Genomic DNA, 20,940 nt, shown 5'->3' with positions numbered 1-20,940 from the left:
GACCAGAACTGCAATTGCAAATGGCCAAGCTCTACATGAATGGCAAGTACCCTATCATACCAATACATAGTTGAAAATGCTGACACAGTGACAGTGGCTATCAGCACAATTCTGATAATCACGTTAGCTCATTCCTGCTGCAGCCACGTGAACAGCCACTGTGAGTTAGGGGCTACCAAGAGGGAAGTTAACCTGGGATTCTGTTTACATTTCTTGGCATACCCTCCACATTTCAAAGAACAAAATATTGCATCCTCAGTTTCCAGGGCTGATGTGTTGTCATTATATTGCAAAGGTTCCATACTGCTGTCTCCTTATTGCAAGAGTTTCATAGCTCCTTTGTGTTTCTCATAGGCAGCTCCTCTAAGCACTGACTCTTCTTCTCACAGCAGCAAACTGACTCCAGTTCCCCTTTTAACCAACCAGCCCACTCTTTTATATCACTCTTCTTCTCATTGGCTACAGCTGTGGCCTTTTAAAGTCAGGCTCGTTCCTAATCTCTAATAATTGGCTCAGCTGCAACTCCTTAGGGGTAAGATTACTTTCTATACTACCTTTATTTTCTTATATCCTGTACCCCTACAGTGATGCTCTCACCCCTTTTTTATAAAAGCTGAAAGGTAGGTCAAAGCTTGATAAGAAATCCAAAACTCTTAGATAAAGCATGCTTGAAGTTTGAGGTGAGCAGTGTTAAAACTCCTTTCAAGAATCACAAATAGATGAGGCTCAACACAACCCAGTGGTGACTGAAAGGCTTCCATAGTCAGTGCATATTAAAATGTTTCCAACCTCACCCTCATCTGCTTCCTTTGCAATGAAGTAGGCTCTCCACAGGGTAAGGAAGAAAATAACAACACTTAAAACATCCCAGCACTATTCAGGCAAACAAGTGGCTGAAAGAAGGACAGACAACCTTGGAAGGACCCCAACAACCTCCTTCCAGGGAGGTGGAGGAAGGTGCAGAGGAGAGCAGCAGCGGCTCAGGAGAGAGGGGCAACTGAGTAGGGGGAGCCCCAAAATGCTACTGAAGATAGGGTCTTCTCCAGGACTGAAATATTGGAAGTACACTGGACTTAATGACTGCATCACCTTTCAGCACTAAAGAGGCAGCCAACAACTGAAGCCAACAAGTATTTGTTAAACTAACTGGTTGACCAGTAATAAAACAAATATTTATCTCTGTCTGTCTGCTCAGCACCTCAGGTTATCTCTGATCCCAAACATGTTAACACCAAAGGTAAGCAGTAATTAAACCAAAAGAAGGTGTTGAACCAAATGAAGCCTTCCTGCTTCACACCCTCTCTGAACAGTCACCCCAAAAGAGCTTCCTGCTCCACAGCCTAGTGCTCTTGTCCTGCTGCAGCAGTGCTGGCATGTGCTATAAGCTGCACAAACATAGAAGAAAAGCCAGGCCACAGCCTCTTTTTTCCCAAGGGAGTTGTCCTCCTCTATTCAGGCTCCATGGAGCACAACAGACGAGTCAGGTAATAGCCTCATCTATGGCAAAGGACTGTATCAATTGGGCTGGGTAAAATGAGTTAGAGAGGTCACTCTGACCCACAAGACAAAAAACAACATACGGTGCACAAGGGTAGAGAGGGGAAAATGGGATAATGGGACACTTAGAGGAACTTTATCAAGATCAGAATGGCATTCAACTAGGGCAATGAGGACAGGAAGGCACAAGAAGAGGCAAAGAGCGCAGACAGAGAAGAGTGGGAGGGGAAGAGAGGCATGATTTAGGCACAAAGTATGCAGAGTGGCTGTACTCTAAATAGCTAATGATTACTTGGTCAGAAAATTATTGCATCAAGTTAAGCCAGGTGAGCCTGAACTGAGCAGCACGCGACACACAATGAAAAAGGAGAGTCAGCGTCAGACCAGAAATCACCACAAGTGTCTGAACACGCTACAGCTGCAGATTATCAGTTCTGATAATGGCACAGTTTGACTACATTATAACTTGATAATCCTCATCTGGGGAAGTCACACCTGCTGGAAGGCCACTGGCAAGAGAAACTGGAAGGGCAGTGCAACAGCCCAGTGTGCACTGGGGCTGGGAGCTGTGTGGTTGGCACCTTCCAGAAAGACAGCTCATCCCTGCTCTGCCTATCCTTCCCAACTCGCTGCAGTGTGCTGGGGACTGGCCAATTTGAATGGCAACACAAGGTCCAGCAAGGAACTGCGATCTTCCAAGTGAAGATAGGCAAATTATGAGACTGGTAAAGATGAGAAAGTGAGAGGGTGACCCAGTCCTGCAGCACCCAGCTCTGCCCAGCAAGCTTCTCTGGGGAGTTCAAAGGAGCCACTGCTGGAAAACTACAGATGAGAAAAGTATGACTGCTAGAATATACACCTCAGCTAGGAGCAGTAGTTGATCTCCCTGGGTTTCACAGGGAGCAAAGATCCAGATTTTATACCCTCAAATGCATGACTGTGGGGAATGAATGACAGGACAGAACCGATTGTTAAATTTTCTTTGGGTTTCCCCTTGCTGGACCTGAACAAACAAGAAGTAAGTGCAGCAAAACCCCTTCAGTTCACCAGAACTTGCCCATCCCATTACTAACACTGCAGTGCAGGAGCCTGCACCGCCCATTTTGGCATACACCCACAGAGGATGGATAAAAAGAGTGGCAATGCCAGCTTGGGGACCAAACCCAGAGCTGTGCCACGACAGAGCCAGAGGGCTGCAGACTGCCTGCCTGTGGCACAGCTCCCACCTCCCTGGCCCAGCACAGGCACAGTGGCCATTTGTTCCATGGCTAAACCCAGGCAGCTCTGCAGCTCAGCCTAACCCAAACCAGCAGAGCTGGCGAGCACTAAATTCAGTCATTTTCCCCTCAGTCTCTTCTCTCAATTTCAGCTCTGATTCCTCTATCTTTTATTTCTTTTTCTAAAGACACATTTAGAGATGAAACCATTCATAACTGCCTATCCACAGACAGTTTGTGGCAGCATAATTGACAATGAGTCTGCTGCAAAAATGAAAATGCTGTTTTAATAACCTTGGCCTAAAATACATTCTGTTGTATGCCTCAAAGGGTTTCAATAAAAAGTCAACCTGTAGAGACATATTTTCTTGGCTTAAACAACAATCCAAAGCATATAAATGTAGTCCAACTATAATGACATATTTATAGGCCAATAAAGCTTACACTGCAGCTTTCATACTTCACTTAAAGGAAGTCTGTAAGAAGCAATGTTATATAAAATAATTTGAATTTTTTTTTGAACTATAGCCCAAGGAATACAAATATGCAACTTTGCCATATTTAACCGATAGTGTTTACATTGCTTAGTTGTTAAACATTTCGTAAAATGAAATAATTCCTCATTTGGTGACTTCCCACTGGTTTACCAAATATGGGTATACAAGTCCATTTATTACAAAGAAAAATTCCCTAAATAATTCTAAAGACAAAAATAAATAACTAGCGGCCTCAGCAGTGAATGATTTTATCAGACCAATTCTTCTGGAAAAACAGGTTCTTATGTTCATTATGAATAATACATTCCTGAGCAACTCTATTTTTATATGCTGCATTGTTGTTGCTCTTTATTTTTCCTCAACATTTGAAAGAAATATTCAGAAAGCTATAAATAGTCTTAAGACATAAACTGCTAGCATTCAGTATTGACATATTTGTAGAAAGGGACAGACTGTATAACATAAATATCTCAACAGGCAGAAAGAAATAATTCTTAAAAATCATTTTTCAGGCTGAAATCTTGAAGCTCACACAAAAAATGCTATTGCACGATCTTTTATTTAATACAGTCCTAAGGAAAAGTTCTGCATAATTCACTAGTGATAAAAACAACAGTATTTTACAGGAAAAAAACCCAACCCAACAGTTTCTGCAGAAAAGAACAGCAAAGAGGAAAGAAAGAGGGGGAAAAGAAAAGAGAAAAGAGGGGGAAGAGAACAAAAGAGAAGAAAGAGAGAACAAAAAAAGGAGACAGATCGACCTTGTTTGAATTAGGGTCGACTTTCAATTATAGGTTCATGGCTTCCACAGGTTGTGGATTAACCAGGTGTTGCCTTAGTTTTGGCTAAGCAAGTGCCACTGAACACATGGCACAGGGTGCACACTGCTCACACGAGGCCTCACTTTGCTTGGTTGTTGTCTGAAGCTGCCCTCCTCCCAGCAGCAGCGTGTTTAATTAAGTATGTTTGCACAGTGACACTTCTTTGGGTCTGTATCAGCCATGTTTTCATTTCATCCGGGTTATTTCACTCCCCACCACTCCTGGATAATGTGTGAAAACTGGTTTTGTTTCTTCTGTAAAGCTTTTTTGAGCTCTTTGCTAGGGATATAATTTCCTATTACATTTTAGAGCTTGATTCAAAAACATGTAGTAGGAAAAGCTACAGAATCTACTCACTTTTATGGAATTTTTCTGTAATGGAAACATGCCATTTCATAGGAAAAAAAGGAGTCCAGGAGATCATGTTGTTTATCTGGGCCTTTTCAACACCTGGTTCAGCAACTTCCTCACCTACAGCCAGGGTTAAACACCAGCACCAAGTGAGGGACCTTTGTGTGACAGTGCACTGTGCTCCTCTTACAGCTCTATTTTAAGAGGAAAGACTACCCCATCCCATTGTGCTGGGGACCTGCTGCAGAAGTGATTGCTAATAAATCTTTTGATCACCACAGCAGAGCGCTGCTCTGTTGGCACTGAGGATTGGAAAAGGTCTGTGGGCACACGTCCCAACAGGCAGTAAAGCTGCCCTCTGACAGCAGAGAAGAGACAACATCAGCAGCTCAAACACCTCAGACACCCCACATCTGCCTCCAGCTGGGGACATGACAACTCCCACAGCAATGTCAACCCTGACCAACCACTCAGAACAAGAGAGTAAATCCTCTTTGTCTCACCACAGATGAAACAAACACCCGAGCTCATGGATTGCCTACAGGACACCAACTAGGGCTGCTCCACCAGTTTCAAAGATCACCATTCTTCTGAGTTTTTGTGTCAGATCCAAGAGGCAAAATAGGATTAAATTCTTGGCTCTTTCAAATGGTAAAAAAGTAATCTCAATACTAGATTTAGGAAATGAATTGATTCCCTTAATAGGCAGGATCAATTGTCTATATCAATGTATCTAGTCAGCTACAGGTCTTTGTGAACCTTTGGTTTCACTCCTGTCAACCAGTCATTATGAAGATAAAGGCAGTCATAACCAAACATTAGCCAAAATTCCCTTTTCTACAGGAAAAAAAAAAAAAAAAAAAACAAAAAAACCCAATGCAACAATAAAGCCAGAGCCAGCAACTGAAAATGAGCAACATCAGAATGTGGGGTTATCAAAATTATACCATATAGTTTGCATTCCGTGAGCGTTTTCAGTATAACCCCTACTTTGAAAGGCTTAACATGCAACTATAAGCCTTGGGCTTAAAGATAATTTTCTCTGGCTCCTAGGGTAGATAATAGCAATTTCAAAACTTACCACAAGGAGTTTTTTGTTTGTTGAAAACAAAAACAAGAAAACATTAGCACACAAAAGTTCTGTCTGAAAAACATTAAGATTCTTCTGACACAACAAACAAATGCAAATAAATGTACTGCATAAAGATACCAGGGCAATAGCAGAGAAAATTACTGCATGTAATTATGAACTAGAAGAAACCACAGAGAAAAGCAAAGAGAGAAAGAATTGCATGGCTTAATTTTTCCCTGGACATGCAATGAAAAACAAGATCAACTTCCAATTGTACTTGAATCTTCCAACCTACACAGCTAATGGTAACATGTGAAATTGACACAATCATTTCACCATTTGATAAGATCAGAAAAATGAGATGCAGAAGATAAATCTTCCAAGATAGATCTTCAGCTTCATGTAACCTGGCTTCCATGCCAACCTAGTCATGACACTATAAAACAGAACTTGGCCCTGCACTCCTGTTCACATAGATACAAAAGCATGTCCTCAAATGCATCAGGCCTAGCTCTTACTTTCTTACCTTTTCACACATTATGGCCTAAACTTGATGCTTTTCAAACATGGAACATTTATTAAAAATTTGGCAGAAGAGAGAAATATCCCTGGTATGCACTTCTAAGTGTCATCTCTGACAGCTGTTACACATCCAAGGCCCTAATCCCACAAACAGGCACGTTTACCAAGAGAAGACTGATCTCCCTTGGACCTGGGAAGCCACCAAGGCATTACAGGTGTGAGTGCCTGTGCAACAAAGCAGTCCCACAGCTGCAAGCCTGTCTGCAACCACCCAAAGCAGCAGAGCTACCAACTCCCTTTCTGAAAACAGACAGGGCTGAAGAAAGCACAGGGCTGTGTATGGAGACAGTGGGGTGCTCACAGAGCCCTGCAGCAACATAAAGCTGAGAAGGAAACACCATGGAAGGGACACATCCCTGCTGAATGTGACACAGAGCCAGCCATACAGAGTCAGGGCAAGCAGCAGGAGCACCTATGAGCTCCTGGAAGATGGGACATGACAAGTGAAAGGCCTTTGCTCATCCCTGCCTTTCACAGGAGGCCTAGGAAGACATCAGCCTGCTCTCCCCACAGTGTTCAGCTCTGACCTGATCCCCCAGCTGCAGAGCCCCAGGGAGAGCCTGGGACAATTATTTGTATGCACATCTGCAGGGTTTGAGCTGCAGTGCTCGGGGCCATACAGACAGGTATCACAGTGTTACCCCACACCAGTCTGCAAGGAACTGGAGATGAGCTCACTACCACCACTCATCCCACACAGGTATCTCATGGCCACACCTCTGCCCCAGGCTCAGACATACCTTGGGAATCTGCAGTGGCATGGCAGGATCAGGCTCATCTGTTTTCAAAAGATACTCTCCCACAGGCCCCTTCCCACAAGAGAGAGTAAGGGATACTCACCAAGGTCAGCCTTTTCCTTCAGAATATCTTTGAAGTTCAAGCCACTGTTCAGTGTGGATTGTCTGTATCTTGTCAAGGCCTCTTTCTGCCCATTTTTCCCCACATCCATGGGCTGGACCGGCTCAGCCCGGAAACCACACTTCCACTTGGAGAAATCCGACTGTGCCCATTTTGCCAAGTCCTCGAGCTTCACAGTCACTTTTTCTGAAACAGCAATAACTTCATCCTGCGAGAAGTGATCAGATGAGAATACAACATGTCACTCTGGGCTCCCTGATGACTGAGAAACCAGTAATATCATCCTGCACTGACTCCTGCAAAAGCCTGTCTTGCTGCAGGCTGAGTAATTTTTCTGTATCACAGAATAGCTAGTGCTTAATTTATTCCTCTTGCCACCTAAGTGGAAATATTAGTTGTTTACTTGAAGCAAATATACAGCATCTAAAGACAATTTCTAGAACCAGGGCAATGATCCTAAAAGGCATTTGAAATGCAGGTTGCCAAATCACATTCTGTATAACCCAAAGCCTTGAGGGAAAGATGCTTTTTAGGTGCAATTAGCTGCAAATGTAAAAATTCATGGCTGGATGACTAATGGTTATAGTTAGTCCTGAAATAAATGGACTAAGTAAATCTCAGATTCTTGGAACTCTGACTCACCAGAAAATTCCTATGTTTATGGTACATTTTCCCTTGGCTTATATACAAATATTGAATTTAACTTTAGTCCCTAAAATTAAATAAAACTGTGATGTAATCCCAAAAGAAATACTACATAAATGTGCTTCCCACCAAAAGAAACTTGCACATTCTCATGTTTCTTAAAACCTTTTTCAAGATCAGAACTGTAATTTTTTTCCCCCCTTCTAAAACATACATTCTAAGAAGAGCACTTAAACTTAGTTTAGCCTCCAGAACATACACTTAAATTAAACAGTCCTAATTGCTGGATTTTAACCTTCCAGGAAACAATCAACTCCTCTCAGTCATGATGAATAAGCAGAATATTTTACAGCTGACTCCACTGAGCAAGGGATCAAGAAAGCCTCAAAAAATAAACAAACAAACATACATATCCAGCAAGATACACTCCAGAGTTTTTTTGTTAAAACAGCAGAAATAATTTATGTTGTAACAAGAGCTAGCTGTACACCACACCTTGCCCAAGACACATTTCTAACACTAAATAAGGTTTCAGGTTCTTGCAATAAATAAACCAGAATCCAATTTTTCTCTCAAATAAACATAAGTATTTGCAAAGGGGAGAGAAATTCTTTGAGTTATTAAACAAAGGGAAAAGCACGATTGATTCTCTCTGTGTGTTTTTTTTGTCCACTGAACACATTCCTCAGGAAATAAAATGGAAATGCTCAATGGAAAAAAAAAAAGAAAACAGCTTTATTGTGACAAGTCGCATACAATACAAAACCTGAAGTAATTCTAGTAAAAAACCAGATCTGATATTCCTCTCTTCCTTATATAATACAAAACTGTTTTATAAAAGCAGGCACCTTCATTACATTTAGTGCAACAACAAATATTTGGTCAGAAGTGAACAGCATGTTTATATGCTAAGCAAGCTTGTAATAAAATCTTTTCCTTTATCACTGCACAGCATAAGAGCCTCCACCAAACAACAAACAATAACAGTGATGCTTTAAATCTCTGTTTATGACAAACGTCAATACTTTGTAAACAAGCACTGGGTACTACAAAGTACAATTTCAATGGATGGTTTCACCCAATTTCATTACACCATCCACTTGAAATAAAAAAGCTGTAGTTGCTATGCATTTTATAGCTATTACATGGTGATTATTAAATGTCAGGATGGAAAAAAATAATACATATATATAAATATCAGGCTGCCTGCAGACAGTCTCAGCAATTTCTGGATGAAGTCCTCTCTTAGGGTGTCAAATACCACCACCAGCTACTACACAATTTCTCATATTCCATACCAGAGAAATCTACTTAGCAGCAGTTAAAAAAAAAAACCTGAAAAACCAACAAAAACCTGACTTGGAGATCAGACATGCTTCTGGTTAAAATATTATTTTCCAAATAGCTCTCATGATCAAATGATTATGATTTCAATTACTAGTTTCTTCATATCCTTTCCAAGAACTGGTATGACTAATTTTGGCTGGCATACAAAGTAAGCCGAGCAGACAATTTATTAACCAAAAGAAAAGTACAATCACTATTACATCATCAATGAATAAACTTGTTTTTGAGAATGCAACCTTCGCACACACGCACATGATGCGTACACGGGAGGAAAAAGAAACTGAATTAAAAAAAAAAACCAAAAAACAAGACAAACAAACAACAACAACAAAACAAAATAAACCAAAAAATACCACAAAAATCCCCCCCAAAAGCCCTACTGTACCAAGGGTGAAACGATACTGGTGCACTCTGTCAGGCTGTCGTGGAGGGGGAACTGTAGAGGCAGGAGCAGGGGACCTTTTGGGGAGCAGGGGACCTTTTGGGGAGCTGGGGAAAGCACAGCCCAGCCATGAGTTTCCTGTGGCAGCAGCACATCCAGCCACGGGAATCTGAGGTGTTCAGCATCCCCACACGGATGTGAGGGGCCAGAAAAACAAAGACACAGCAAAAATGCCACTCTCTGCCACCCCTCAGCCCTCTGCAAAGTGACACCAAGCATCCAAATGCAGCCACAGCGTGCAAAGGGGTGCCCAGGGTGGCACCAGGGAGCAGCCCAGCACAAATACAAAACACAGAAGGAGTCCACGCTGTCCCTGTGCTGTGACAAGGGCTCTGGGCTAAACCTCCCTCCACAGCTGCTGGCCCCTTGTCAGGGCCACCCGGCCACCTCCACACCAGCCTTGTCCCCAAGGACAGCTGGTCACCCCTGCAGCAGCTACGTTTCAAATCTCTGTCCCCAAAGGCACCAGGCTGGCCCCAAATCCCTGTCCCCAAGGACACCAGGCTGGCCCCCAAATCTCTGTCCCCAAGGCACCAGCCTGGCCCCAAATCCTTGTCCCCAAGGCACCAGCCTGGCCCCAAATCCTTGTCCCCAAGGCACCAGGCTGGCCCCCAAATCTCTGTCCCCAAGGCACCAGGCTGGCCCTAAATCCTTGTCCCCAAGGCACCAGGCTGGCCCCAAACCCTTGTCCCCAAGGCACCAGGCTGGCCCCAAATCCTTGTCCCCAAGGCACCAGGCTGGCCCTAAATCCCTGTCCTCCCCGGGTACTGCCAGGGATCCCCACAGCGGCACCAGGGAAACGCGGCCTAGTTCACTTTTAGGCGGGAAATGGAAAAAGGACCTGAACCGCCTCAGAGCCTGCCTTGGGCCGCCCTGCCCGTCACACAGCAGGACTGGACAGACCTGCTCCTTCCCTCAGCACTCACTTGTGACCCAGTTCACACAGAATTGTCCACATTCTTCCCAACTCCTCAAGTGCTCCTCAAACGCTGCGGATCAGCCTGCAGGCCTCGTGCATCTCCAGGGGTGCTCCTACCCCAGCGCCTCACCGTGCAAACCCTGAGCCAGCGTGGCAGGGGGCTCCAGTCTCTACTTGGTCACCCAGCCAGGCATGGCAGGGGCTCCAGTCTCTGCTTTTGGAGCAGCCCGAGCCGCAGGCAGCTCCAGCGGGGTTGTCTTGCCCACATCTTGGGAGTCTGCTGACACCAGAGGTCACCTGCCCTTGCACCACAGCACCCAGAGGTCACCCAACTATCTAACCAGCTCCGCAATTTCAATGTGCCTTGCCACGCTTTCGTACATTCTTCAGCAACCTTTCCAAGCACTCAATCCCAAACTGCTGCGGTGTTTGGGGGGTTTTTTAGAGCAGCAGGTGACAAAGGGGTCCTTCTCCTTTTTGGTTAAGCCCCGTGTCACAACAAAAGTTGCTCTGGGACCTGCAGAGCTCTGCCAGCCACAGGAGCTCCTATATCCCTGTGGTATCAACCACTATCTGCTGCCACAGCCCTTCCAGAGAAAGCCCTTCAACAAGATGACAAAGGAATACAGATGTTGAAAAAATAAAAACCAGGTACACAGTGACACATGACTAACAAACCTTTAGAAGATTAAAGAAATCTGCTGTATAACCTTCATGTCATTCATAATTATATCTCTGTGTAAACATGAAAAACCACCCACATAGCAAACAGTGCATATATATCTCTATCTATACAAAATCAACTCATCATGTATTAGCTATGCTCTGAAGTGATATGTTTATGAGGTCTCCATTGCCACAGTTAAGTCTTTAATTACCATTTTTTCCTGCTACAGCAAGAAGAGAAAACAACCAGCAGAGATTTCAACTCTGCTCAGGAATAAGATTTTATCCAGTGGACCTGACCAACTGGTCAATGGCCCAATGGACCAATGGTTTCAGCCATAATGTTGTCTAAATCTCTAAATAAGCACTGACTATAGAAAGAGGCACTTTTTTAGCTGCTTCTATAAAAATGGTTATTGAGTCAGCCTGTAATTTTAGCATGTCTTGTAAGACTTCTGAGCACAGTACAATTCTTTCACCTATCAAGTAGAAAATGGGGAGATGGTTAAGAAAGATGGTCACACAAACCCTTCTCATCCATCTCTTATTTTTTTAAGAGCATACTGGATTTGCATTTCCAGAGAAGTCATCCAGGGAGAAGAGGACAGCATCTTCTCGAGAGCCATTATGCTTAAATATTATGTCACTGTTGTCTAAGCAACCATCACAGCCTCGTGAAAGCACAGAATGCTATATTGCCTGACTCAGCAGATGGCTGAAATGCCTATATTCAGAGAAACAGGTCAGGTAGTTATAATAGCTTAAAGCAGATAATTATTTTTTAGAAGAAATATTAACTCTTACAAGGCAGGGAGTCACAGGGCAGCACAGGGAGGTCATACATCTTGATTGCACACCCACATACGGTACATCACAACTCCTTACTCATTGCCAATAACTAGAAAAGATTTATATTTTAGAGACATTGAGGCAGCCTTAAAAGAATTACAGCAACTGAGATATCTCAAAATTTTGACATGCTGAGACTGTTTTCACTCCAGTAGTTCCAGAGGTCATTTAAGGAATTCTGGAGAGCATGAGTGAGTCAAACACCTGCTTGGCAGTCTCCTAACATCAAATATGTGGCCTAGAGAGAAACAGGAGATGTACTGTAAAAACTCTTGCTGATAATTACAGGAGACACTGCATGTCATTTATCTGATCAGTATGATTTGCATTAGAAAACATCTTCAAGCCTTTTCTGTGAAATCTTTAGCACAGTAGATAGCTGGGGATGCGTATTTTACAACCCAGTACATTGCTGATGAAAACACATTCATCCACAGGAGCAAAAAATACAGTGTGACTCTTACAGACTGCATTCACCAGGGATAACAGAACTGTTATTTCATTTGGGCATAAAGCCCTTATCCTGGGCTGGTTTTACACCCCACATATATTTTAGGGATTTGCAATTGAAGTGAAAAGGACCTTCCCGTACCATGTGTATGTAACATGGCAGTTCTTGACTCAGGAATCCAGTTCCCTGCTCTAGACCCCTTTGAGGAGCAGGAGCCCATGCTGCAGACATGCAGAAGGGAAGGAGGGAGCTCACTGCCAATAAGCACCTCTCCCACAGGAAGGCTTTTACCTGGATGTTTGAGGGAAGTACCATCAGCTTTGTTTGACAGCACAGTTAAAACAAAAGGTCTCCTGATCACGGTCTTTAGTCCAGAGCTCTTCTCTGCCATCCAGACACTATCAGGGCACTGGGACAGCAGAAGAAACCAGGTCATCTCAGTTCAGCCCTAACCCACCCACCCAAAGTCACTCAGGAACCTGAACCCAGGTCTCCAGAAGCATCTCCTAAAAGCAGCACTCCTTTCAGGGACCATACTCAGCTCTAAAGGGGGAAAGAGCATTTGTACAGGGCTGATTTACTCTCAGAGACTTCCCCTAGAGTAAAATGGTCCTGTCTCCTTACTGCCAGTGGTGGGCTGGGAATATGCACAAAAGTTTTTAAGACTGCAGGACCACAAACTAGCTAAAAAACTGGCTGTGTGGTGGAAAAGGCCTGGCTCTGGGGTGTGCCCTGCTCAGCCTCCCTTACAGGGCACACGAAGGACTCTCCTGCTGTAAGCATGCTGCAGACCTGGGCACAGCTCTGCCAGGTGGGAATTGCTCCTCCTGTTCCACAGGTGGGATCACTGAATGACAGGGAAGCCTCACAAGAGGCTGCAGAGCTTGGCACAGGCAGGAGCAGCTTTCTTTCCCCTGACCCTGCTCAGAGTGCCTCATTTGGGGCCATCTCCTCATGCACCCCCTAGCCCAGGGCAGACAGAGGATTTGTCCCAAAGGATTTGTGGAGCACAACTGACTGCTGGGGTCTGGACCTGTTCCCTGGAGGCACCTACATACAGGGACATACAGAGACCACTGCTTTCCACCCATGAACCTATGGGGAGAGCCTTGAGAAGGGAAACATGCATAGATCAGGAATTTACCTGGCCCACTAGAGAATTTTAAAGAGGCCAAGACAGAATCTTTCATCTGTTAATCCTTTCCTAATTACTTTAAAGGGCTATAATGATCTTGTTAAACTCAGGTGACAGGTATTTCCCCAGCCTAAACACAGCTGCACAGAGCTGTCTGAAACTCACACTGATGTGTTCATCTCTTCTTCCAGGGTCCAAAACCAAGAGAAAAGACCAAATTAAAAGGACATGGCTGAAGCATGTGAAGTCCTATGGTTTTTGCTTTCCCTTGTATTAGCAAGCAGCATTTTCCACATGACTCAGTAATTCCAAAGCCAGACACGCAAAATGACCTGGGGCAGAACACCACCATGTCTCAGCAGGATGCTTTTTGGGGTCCTGGAAGTGGGGTGGAGATGGGGTGCACAGAGGGATGGCTGTGAGCAGTTAGACATGATATTTCTGCCTCCTTCTTTGTGACTGGGGTGTTTTTTTCTCCCTCCTCCCACTCCCAGCCAGAGGTTCAAATTGAATTTATATCTGTCATTGCAGATAGAAGTTCTGACCAAATAGAAAATAGGCTTCAGTCAAAATGTTTTGCCGTCAGATAGCTCACAGATCTCAGAGAGCTGTTTTAGTTTAGGCAAGTTGACAAGCAATTCATTCCTAATTTTGCCTACTACAGTTACAGTATGAGAAGCTTTCCTCATAGATTACATAATTATATTTTTTCTTAACAAGGAGTACATGGCATTAGCAGGTTTAAATTATGCAAGCTTATTCTTTTGTCTTTTGTTATATTGTGTTCTATTGTGCTGGTAAAACAATATGTGCTTTAATTAGCAAATATCTGTAAATAATTTACTTGCTTTTCATACAGCAGAACAATGGAGCCAATTTTCACATACATCCACTGAGCATGTCTAGGGGGTTTCTTGCCAGAACCTTCCATTGTTCAGTATCTGTATCAATCTGCCCATCATTAGCAGCTAACGTTCAACAACCCAGTAAGACATTAAAGTTTTGGCCCCCAGGAGTAGCCCCAAGCCCCCCAAATCCGAGGCTACGCTTTGCAAGGAAAGATTAAAATATCCAGAAAATGAAAACAAACTCTTTTATTATCTATAACCCTGGCACCTTCACATAGAAACATGGACGCCTGCCAAGCATTAAGGTCATTGGATTAATGCCATAAAATGCCGATGTTCATCTGACCTTCTGACTGCATTTTAGTTACAAATAAAAAGCTCAACTTGATACAACACCATGAATCACGCCAGTGTCTAGGCTGTGCACGTTAACGCTGGGTGTGAACCCACACTGCACACGCACAAACAAACACACGCACACAAAGAAAAAAAGCTCTTAAATCAAGAGTGGATGACTGTTCAGAGACTTAAGGCATTGTTATTTTGAATGCGAATGAAAGGGCCAGAACAAGCATTGCAAGAATATTTCAATTATGTATTTCCCAGAACTACATCTCTGAGCAACTAATGCAAATATTGCTCCCATAGCAGTAGAACTTCTTCCCGAATAAAAGCATATGAGAGCTTGAATCAGAACATACTTTCTATATCATTCGCATATTGTTTGAATATTATTAAAAATGCAAAATCTATGTATGCGTTACTCTCCTGAGCAATACAGTAATTATGATTAAGGGACAAGCAGCACAAAAAGAGCCAATTTATCTTACTTGCGCTTAGGAATACTATTGTGTAACTAAGCAACTAAAGACAAAATATAGTCTAATTAATTCACTCCTATGCTTATTTAAAAGACACAATTAGAACATTTTTATTTTCCAGCCTGCACAGTATCTCAACATGCTTGAGGGTGTACCATGTGAGGCCTATTATTCTCCAAAGACAAGAGTTTAATGTTTAGTGCCACTGATCAGACTGGGAACAGCAACTCTGGAAAGCAGTGGGTGTATTTTACAGTCTGAATGCACAGGGAAGGGGAGGGAAAGAAGAAAGGAAATAAAATAAAAAGTTGGGTTTGTTTTTTTTTTTTTAAAGGAATCTGCCTTAAATGACTAGATATTCCAGATTGCTGGCTAATGGCTAGCAACATGTGGCTTCTCTGAGTAATATCATTGCCCTGTCCTTCCTTTGCCAGCATATGCTACTGGTGGCAAGAGAGATAAAAATATACAGACTGGATACGCAATTACCAAACCCACGATATTTTATGACAAATGCCATTTCTCTAACACTGCTATTACAGTGTGCCTGATTTCCAAAGCTGAATTAATTTGAGCAAGTGTACAGTGGAGATTGATGCTATTAGCATGATTTTAAAGCACCCTTTAATAATCATAATCTGCATGTTTGAAACGTGTTGCCATTACCAGTGTTGACAGATACGAGCATAAGGCACACACCGTGGAGGCTAAAACGAGGCTATTCTCATTTCAAATAAGAGCGTACAGATTCCTACGTCTGTAAAAAAAACCAAAATCCATTACTGTAAAAAGGGAGTAACACATTTTTCTAGGGGGGTGGCAATAAAGCAGTGTTGATACAAGACACCATGCCTGGGCCAGCCTATGCTACCTTTAGGCACTGGGGTAGGACCCCCACAAGTCAAGCGTCCCAACAAAATGAACCAGGCTTTCGAGGGATGCTGTCAGCATCTATCCCAAATTGAATAGAGAACAAAACCACTGATTCCCTTAACTTTCTGGAAGAATCTCTTCTGCAATTATAAATGACACACATTTATGGAGTGACTTCTTTTTTTTCCTTTACCCCAATTAGTCTGAAAATGCAAAATACTTCTAGGGAAATAATTACAGGAAACTAGCTCTCTCCTCTCCTCTCTATGAGCAACGCTTACTCATGTAAATTACTTGCATGAGTAAGGATTATTTGCAAGGCGAAAAGCATTGCATCAGATCCCCAGTTTGGGAGAAGAGATGAAATCAACATGAGTTCGTAGTAAACTTTGCTGCTATGAATGAACCGAAGGCAGATCCCCACTGACAGTCCAGCCTCAATGGAAGCAGCATTCACCACGATGCAGAGCAATGCAGGGAATGTCATACCATGCAAAATGAATTAGCTGCTTGTTTAGGGGTTTTTAGGAATTGTATGCATCACATCAAATACCATCCCTGGACTTAATGATATCAACTTTGAAATGCATTTTTAAGCCTAGTCTAACTAATGCCAACACCTTTAAAAACATGAAAGCACAAGGCACTAACAAGCATTTTGCTCTACAACTGCTTTTGCAAAGGTCAGTCATTCCACAACCCCACACCACCCCTTGGAGCACAGAACAGTAAATGAGCTGGAGGAAGGTTTGCCAAGACCTTGTGAGCTGGAGAGTGAGCCCACCTCGTGCCCCCTGAATGCCACAGGACCAGGCACGAGGGGCCTGGGTAGGCACTTTCTGACAGCACACAGCTTCTTACGCTTGGGTGCCAGCAAAGCTGGGGCCTGCTTTCCACATGCACCCCATCAAACTGCTTCAAACACAATGGGGTGCCCTTAAAGGTGCTCCCTCTGGATCTTCATAGGCCTCCAGGCAGTCGTGTTCTGACCCCTGTGTGAGGCACCTGCCATCAAGGAGATCTTCCCTGCCCATGCGGAAGGTGACACGGGACCCCACCAGACCAGAATCAACGAGAAAATCAAGGCAAGGTGGTGACTTCCTCCACCAAAAGACCCTGTTTTGGTAATGGCTCTGTAGGAATGGAGGAGAATCACTTCTTCCCTGCTGGGGGGAAGAGACACTGGCTCTCTGGCCAGCGTTGCACCTGCTGCAGTGCCTGGGCTTGATAGTGAGGTGGGAAGCAGCGTGCCCAGCCTACCCTGTTTTGGAAGCAGCAACAAAGTTTTCAGTGAAGCAGCACAAAACTCTTCTAGTTCACCTAGCAGTGGCCTCCCAGGCCCTGCTGCTCTTAAAAAAGTGTCTCTACCCCTGGTCTGAGCATAATGCCTGAGCTGGTCCCAGGACATGCTCTTCACGCATGTCTCCTTAGGACGCAATAAGCATCAGGGTCAGAAGCACCCGTACCTGCTGCATGTGAGCAGCCCCATCCCACATTCACCATCCACTGAGAGTCCCTGGGAAACAATCTCTGTCAGCTCCTGGCATCAAAAGGGAGTTTCTCCACTGTGGTGATGGGGATGCTGAGCCTTAGGTGGAAAGAAGGGTACCGAAGCGGAAGCACACCTGGGCTTGAACCTTCCCTGGATCTGGGCAGTGCATGGAAACATCCGGTTTCAGCAGCACTCAAGAGTTATATTTAAATCTGGATGATGAATTCAGCTAGCTATAAAAAGACTTATATTTACACTTATTGCTGATTAGCTCAAACATTTGGCAATCAGATAAAATACGCCATCAGAAATTTGTGAGTAACAGAAGCATTACATCCCTCCTTGCAGCCACTAGCTGAATATTGTCACAGTGTCAGTGCTGCTATTACTGAAAACAGGCAGCCAGCTGCTTCTATTAATCACGCTGCTAGCGCAGGTAGCTGCTGGAGACCGTGCCTAAATCTCTGGTGGGCTCAATCACAAGCCTGCAATTCAGCCACTTGCTCCCCTCCCCAACAATTCCAGTGACAGCCCCGTCACCCTTTGCCTCGGACACCACAGGTTCGCAACACACGCTTAACCACGGGCTCACTCCATCCCTACTCCCTGAATGCACAATGAGGTATTTTATCCCATCAGCAATCCCACACCACAAATAAGGTCCCCTCTGATGGCTATAAGCCGCATCTGACTCGAGAGCCACATCTCCTCCTGCAGACGGGGCCCAGGCCAGAGCTAGGAAGCCCCATGACCCCAGAGGCGGCCCTGCTGCCCCTCTGGGGACCAAGATGAGTGTCATTTACCAAAGGGACTGGGACCTTGGGGTGCCATGGGGAAGCAGCTGCCCCTGTCCCCCAATGAGAGCAGTTACCCCAGCCAGCCAGCACCCAGCTTTTTGTCTCTCTGCTGCCTGCACATCCCCAAGCACTGCTCGGATTGTTCCAAACTATTAAAAGTCGATCATAAAAAATCATTCCTATGTCTATAAACAAGTTAATGGAGTAAGTGAAAACAAAGTACATTTCTTAATGGGAGTGTTATGTTGCCCTCTCTAGGCCCTGGCTCTCAGTGCCGGTTTCTGTAGGCTCCCTGCCAGAGAAGTATCACTCAGAGCTGTTGCTGTTGCTGCTACTCTGCTAATGAATGACTAACTTAGGCCAGAGGGGAAATGACATCACCGGGGTGTAAAACACAACTGCATTAGGAAACTTTTTACCTGCTTTACATTTGTCATAATTATTCTACACAATACGGCCGGCATTTGCATAATTTCAAGGCGTGCCATTATCTTAATTGAAAATTGTTTTCATATGGTTGAATAATGCAGAATGACATCAGTTAAGCCGCAATGAAATGCACAAGTATAATCACACGGCTAATTACTAGCGGTGTTTGCATGTAAAAATAAATAAAATCGTGCGTATTATTAGGAAGGTACATGCAGCTGAGAACTCTCGTACCGGAGCAGTGTTTTACTCGTAATGGTAGGATTAATTTTCTCTGATGTTCCTACCACAGTAACATGAGCTGATCATTAAGGCGTATTAAAATGATTTGTGTCCCTTTCCCCACCCCCCTCCCTTCCAAATATCTTTCATTTTACACACACATGAGACACGCAGAGGCACAGTTTTAAATAGTCACCACGGGCAATTTCAGAGCATCCATTGCTCACTGTCATCTCCCTGATTCTTAGGAAAAGGCTCCCTTATCTCAGCGGCACGCACAGAAAATTAAAGTGAAGAGGTGGCAGCGAGCGAAGGTGGCTCCGAGACGCGTTTCGGCTGCGTACGCGTGTGTGCGGGTACACGGCTACGCCGGCACCTACAGCCACGCGTGCCTCCGAAACAGCTCCTGCGGACAGCCCCCCCCGCCCTTGGACCCAACCCCCGGCATCTCCAACAGAAGTTCCCCCAAAACATCTCGTCCCCCTCCCGCCTGGTCTCCAGCCCCTCTCGGGGACCCTCGCCATCCCCGCAGCCCCCTGCCTGGGCACCTCACCCGTCCCCCGCCCCAGACTGAAGCAATGAATTTGAAAAGCAGATAACGGGAGGGCTCGGGGCTGGGGCGGGGCGGTGCGGGGCTGCGCGGCCCCATCCCGGGCTGCGCGGCCGCCGGCGGAGGGTGCCGGCGCGCAGCGCGTTTGCGCCGGGAGCGCGGCGGCTCCGAAATACGCCCAGGCATATCTGCAAGTTATTTGAATGTATTATTCCCGTACCTGTCATTTATCACTTTATTCAACACGTCCCTGCCAGCAAGAGAGCGTTTGATCTCCCTCTGCCTCCATTTCGTAATTTCCGCCCTCTTAAACATATCGAATACTTAAAAAAAGCCCCGAACAATATCGAAATCCCCGCAACGTGTTGGTTTTTTTTCCCCGCTTTTCCGTGTGTTTTGCTTTCGGGTTTTTTTTGTTTTGTTGGCTTTTTTGTTGTTGTTAAGCAGAAGGATAGGGCGAGCCCCGCACACACTCCGCTGCCCGCCGGGCCGGGGCCGCCCCGCACCCCGACCCCCTCCCTCCTTCCCCCCTCCCGCACAAGTTCCCGGTCAGCGCGCACCGGTGCGCCCCGACGGCGCGGCCCCTCCGCGCTGCCCCGCCACGCACGGCGGGGAGGGGGACGCGGGTGGGGGGAGCCAGGAGAGGGGGGAGCCGAGCCCGGGCATGCAGGTGGGGACGGGCGCGGGGGAAGGGGGGGCCGGCGCCGCGTTTACCACCTCGCCATGGTCACTGGTCCTGCCCTGGGGGGTGTCCTCGGGGAGAAAATAAAGTTTGGCGCTGGAGAGAAGTTGCCGGCTGGTGCGCTCCTCCCAGAGCAGCTGCAGCTCCGCGATGCAGGCGGGCTCCTCCGCGCGGCACCGCACGAAGAAGAAGTCGCCGAGGGAGAGGACCCGCGCCCGGCCGCCGCCGCGGCGCTGGAAGCGGAACGCCCTGTAGAAGACGTAGGGGCCGTGCGAGCCGCACGGGGCGCCGACCCACTGCGGGGAACAACAACACGGCAGCGGCATCAGCGCCGGCTCCGCGCCGCGCCGCGCCGCGCAGGGGCAGGAGGAGGAAGAGGGCGGCGGGAGGGGAGCGCGGGAGGGAGGGAGGGGGCTCCGCGGCGGCGGGGGGCGCGGGGCGGGGCGGGGGCGCGGGGCGGCGCGGTACCTGCAGTGCGCTGCGCTCCATCGCGGCTCCGGCGCGATTGAACTCAACATTCTCCCAAACTTGTTGGCGTGAATGGAGCCCGGCAGGTCCTGGCAGGGCGAAGCCGGCCCCGCCGCCCGCCGCCCCCCGCCGCCGCCGCCCCCGCGCCGCCCCGCCGCCGCCGCCGCCTCCCGCCCCGCCGCGCGCGGCGACGCCCCCCCCTGCCGCCCGCCCCCCGCTCCGCCGCCCCGCCGCCGCCCCGCCGCGTCCCGCCGCCGGCGCCACCCGACGCCGGCCGGGCTCCCGACGCCCGCCCGGGCCGGGCAAAAATGCCGCGGGGCGGCTGCGGGCCTCGGGGGGGTGGCGCGGAGGCGGCGGGGCGGCGGCGGGGCCCCCGTCCGCGCTCGGCGATTTTTGGGGGGCCGAAAGG

At 46.4% G+C, this 20,940-nt stretch overlaps 1 protein-coding gene across 3 annotated transcripts in view; it reads right to left on the bottom strand.

The window, feature by feature from the left end:
* ARID5B (AT-rich interaction domain 5B) overlaps positions 1-20,610 on the bottom strand; it is a 116,015-nt gene extending 95,405 nt beyond the window's left edge. The window contains exons 1-3 of one of the 3 annotated variants that reach the window (XM_063164039.1): positions 20,532-20,592; positions 20,099-20,359; positions 6,878-7,103 (exon numbers count right to left, since the gene is read on the bottom strand). In XM_063164039.1, coding sequence (XP_063020109.1) covers positions 6,878-7,103; positions 20,099-20,359; positions 20,532-20,552 — 508 coding nt within the window. In that variant the 5' untranslated portion in view covers positions 20,553-20,592. Of the gene's footprint in view, positions 1-6,877; positions 7,104-20,098; positions 20,413-20,531 lie in introns of those variants that run through there. The other 2 variants (XM_063164040.1, XM_063164038.1) reach the window with 2 other exon arrangements.
* Between the last annotated feature and the right edge of the window lie 330 nt (positions 20,611-20,940).

Source organism: Melospiza melodia, chromosome 9 (genome assembly GCF_035770615.1).
Source record: "Melospiza melodia melodia isolate bMelMel2 chromosome 9, bMelMel2.pri, whole genome shotgun sequence".
NCBI classification, from domain to species: Eukaryota; Metazoa; Chordata; class Aves; order Passeriformes; family Passerellidae; genus Melospiza; species Melospiza melodia.
Note: the sequence above shows the minus strand (reverse complement) of the source record. Positions and strands in the feature narration are given on the sequence as shown.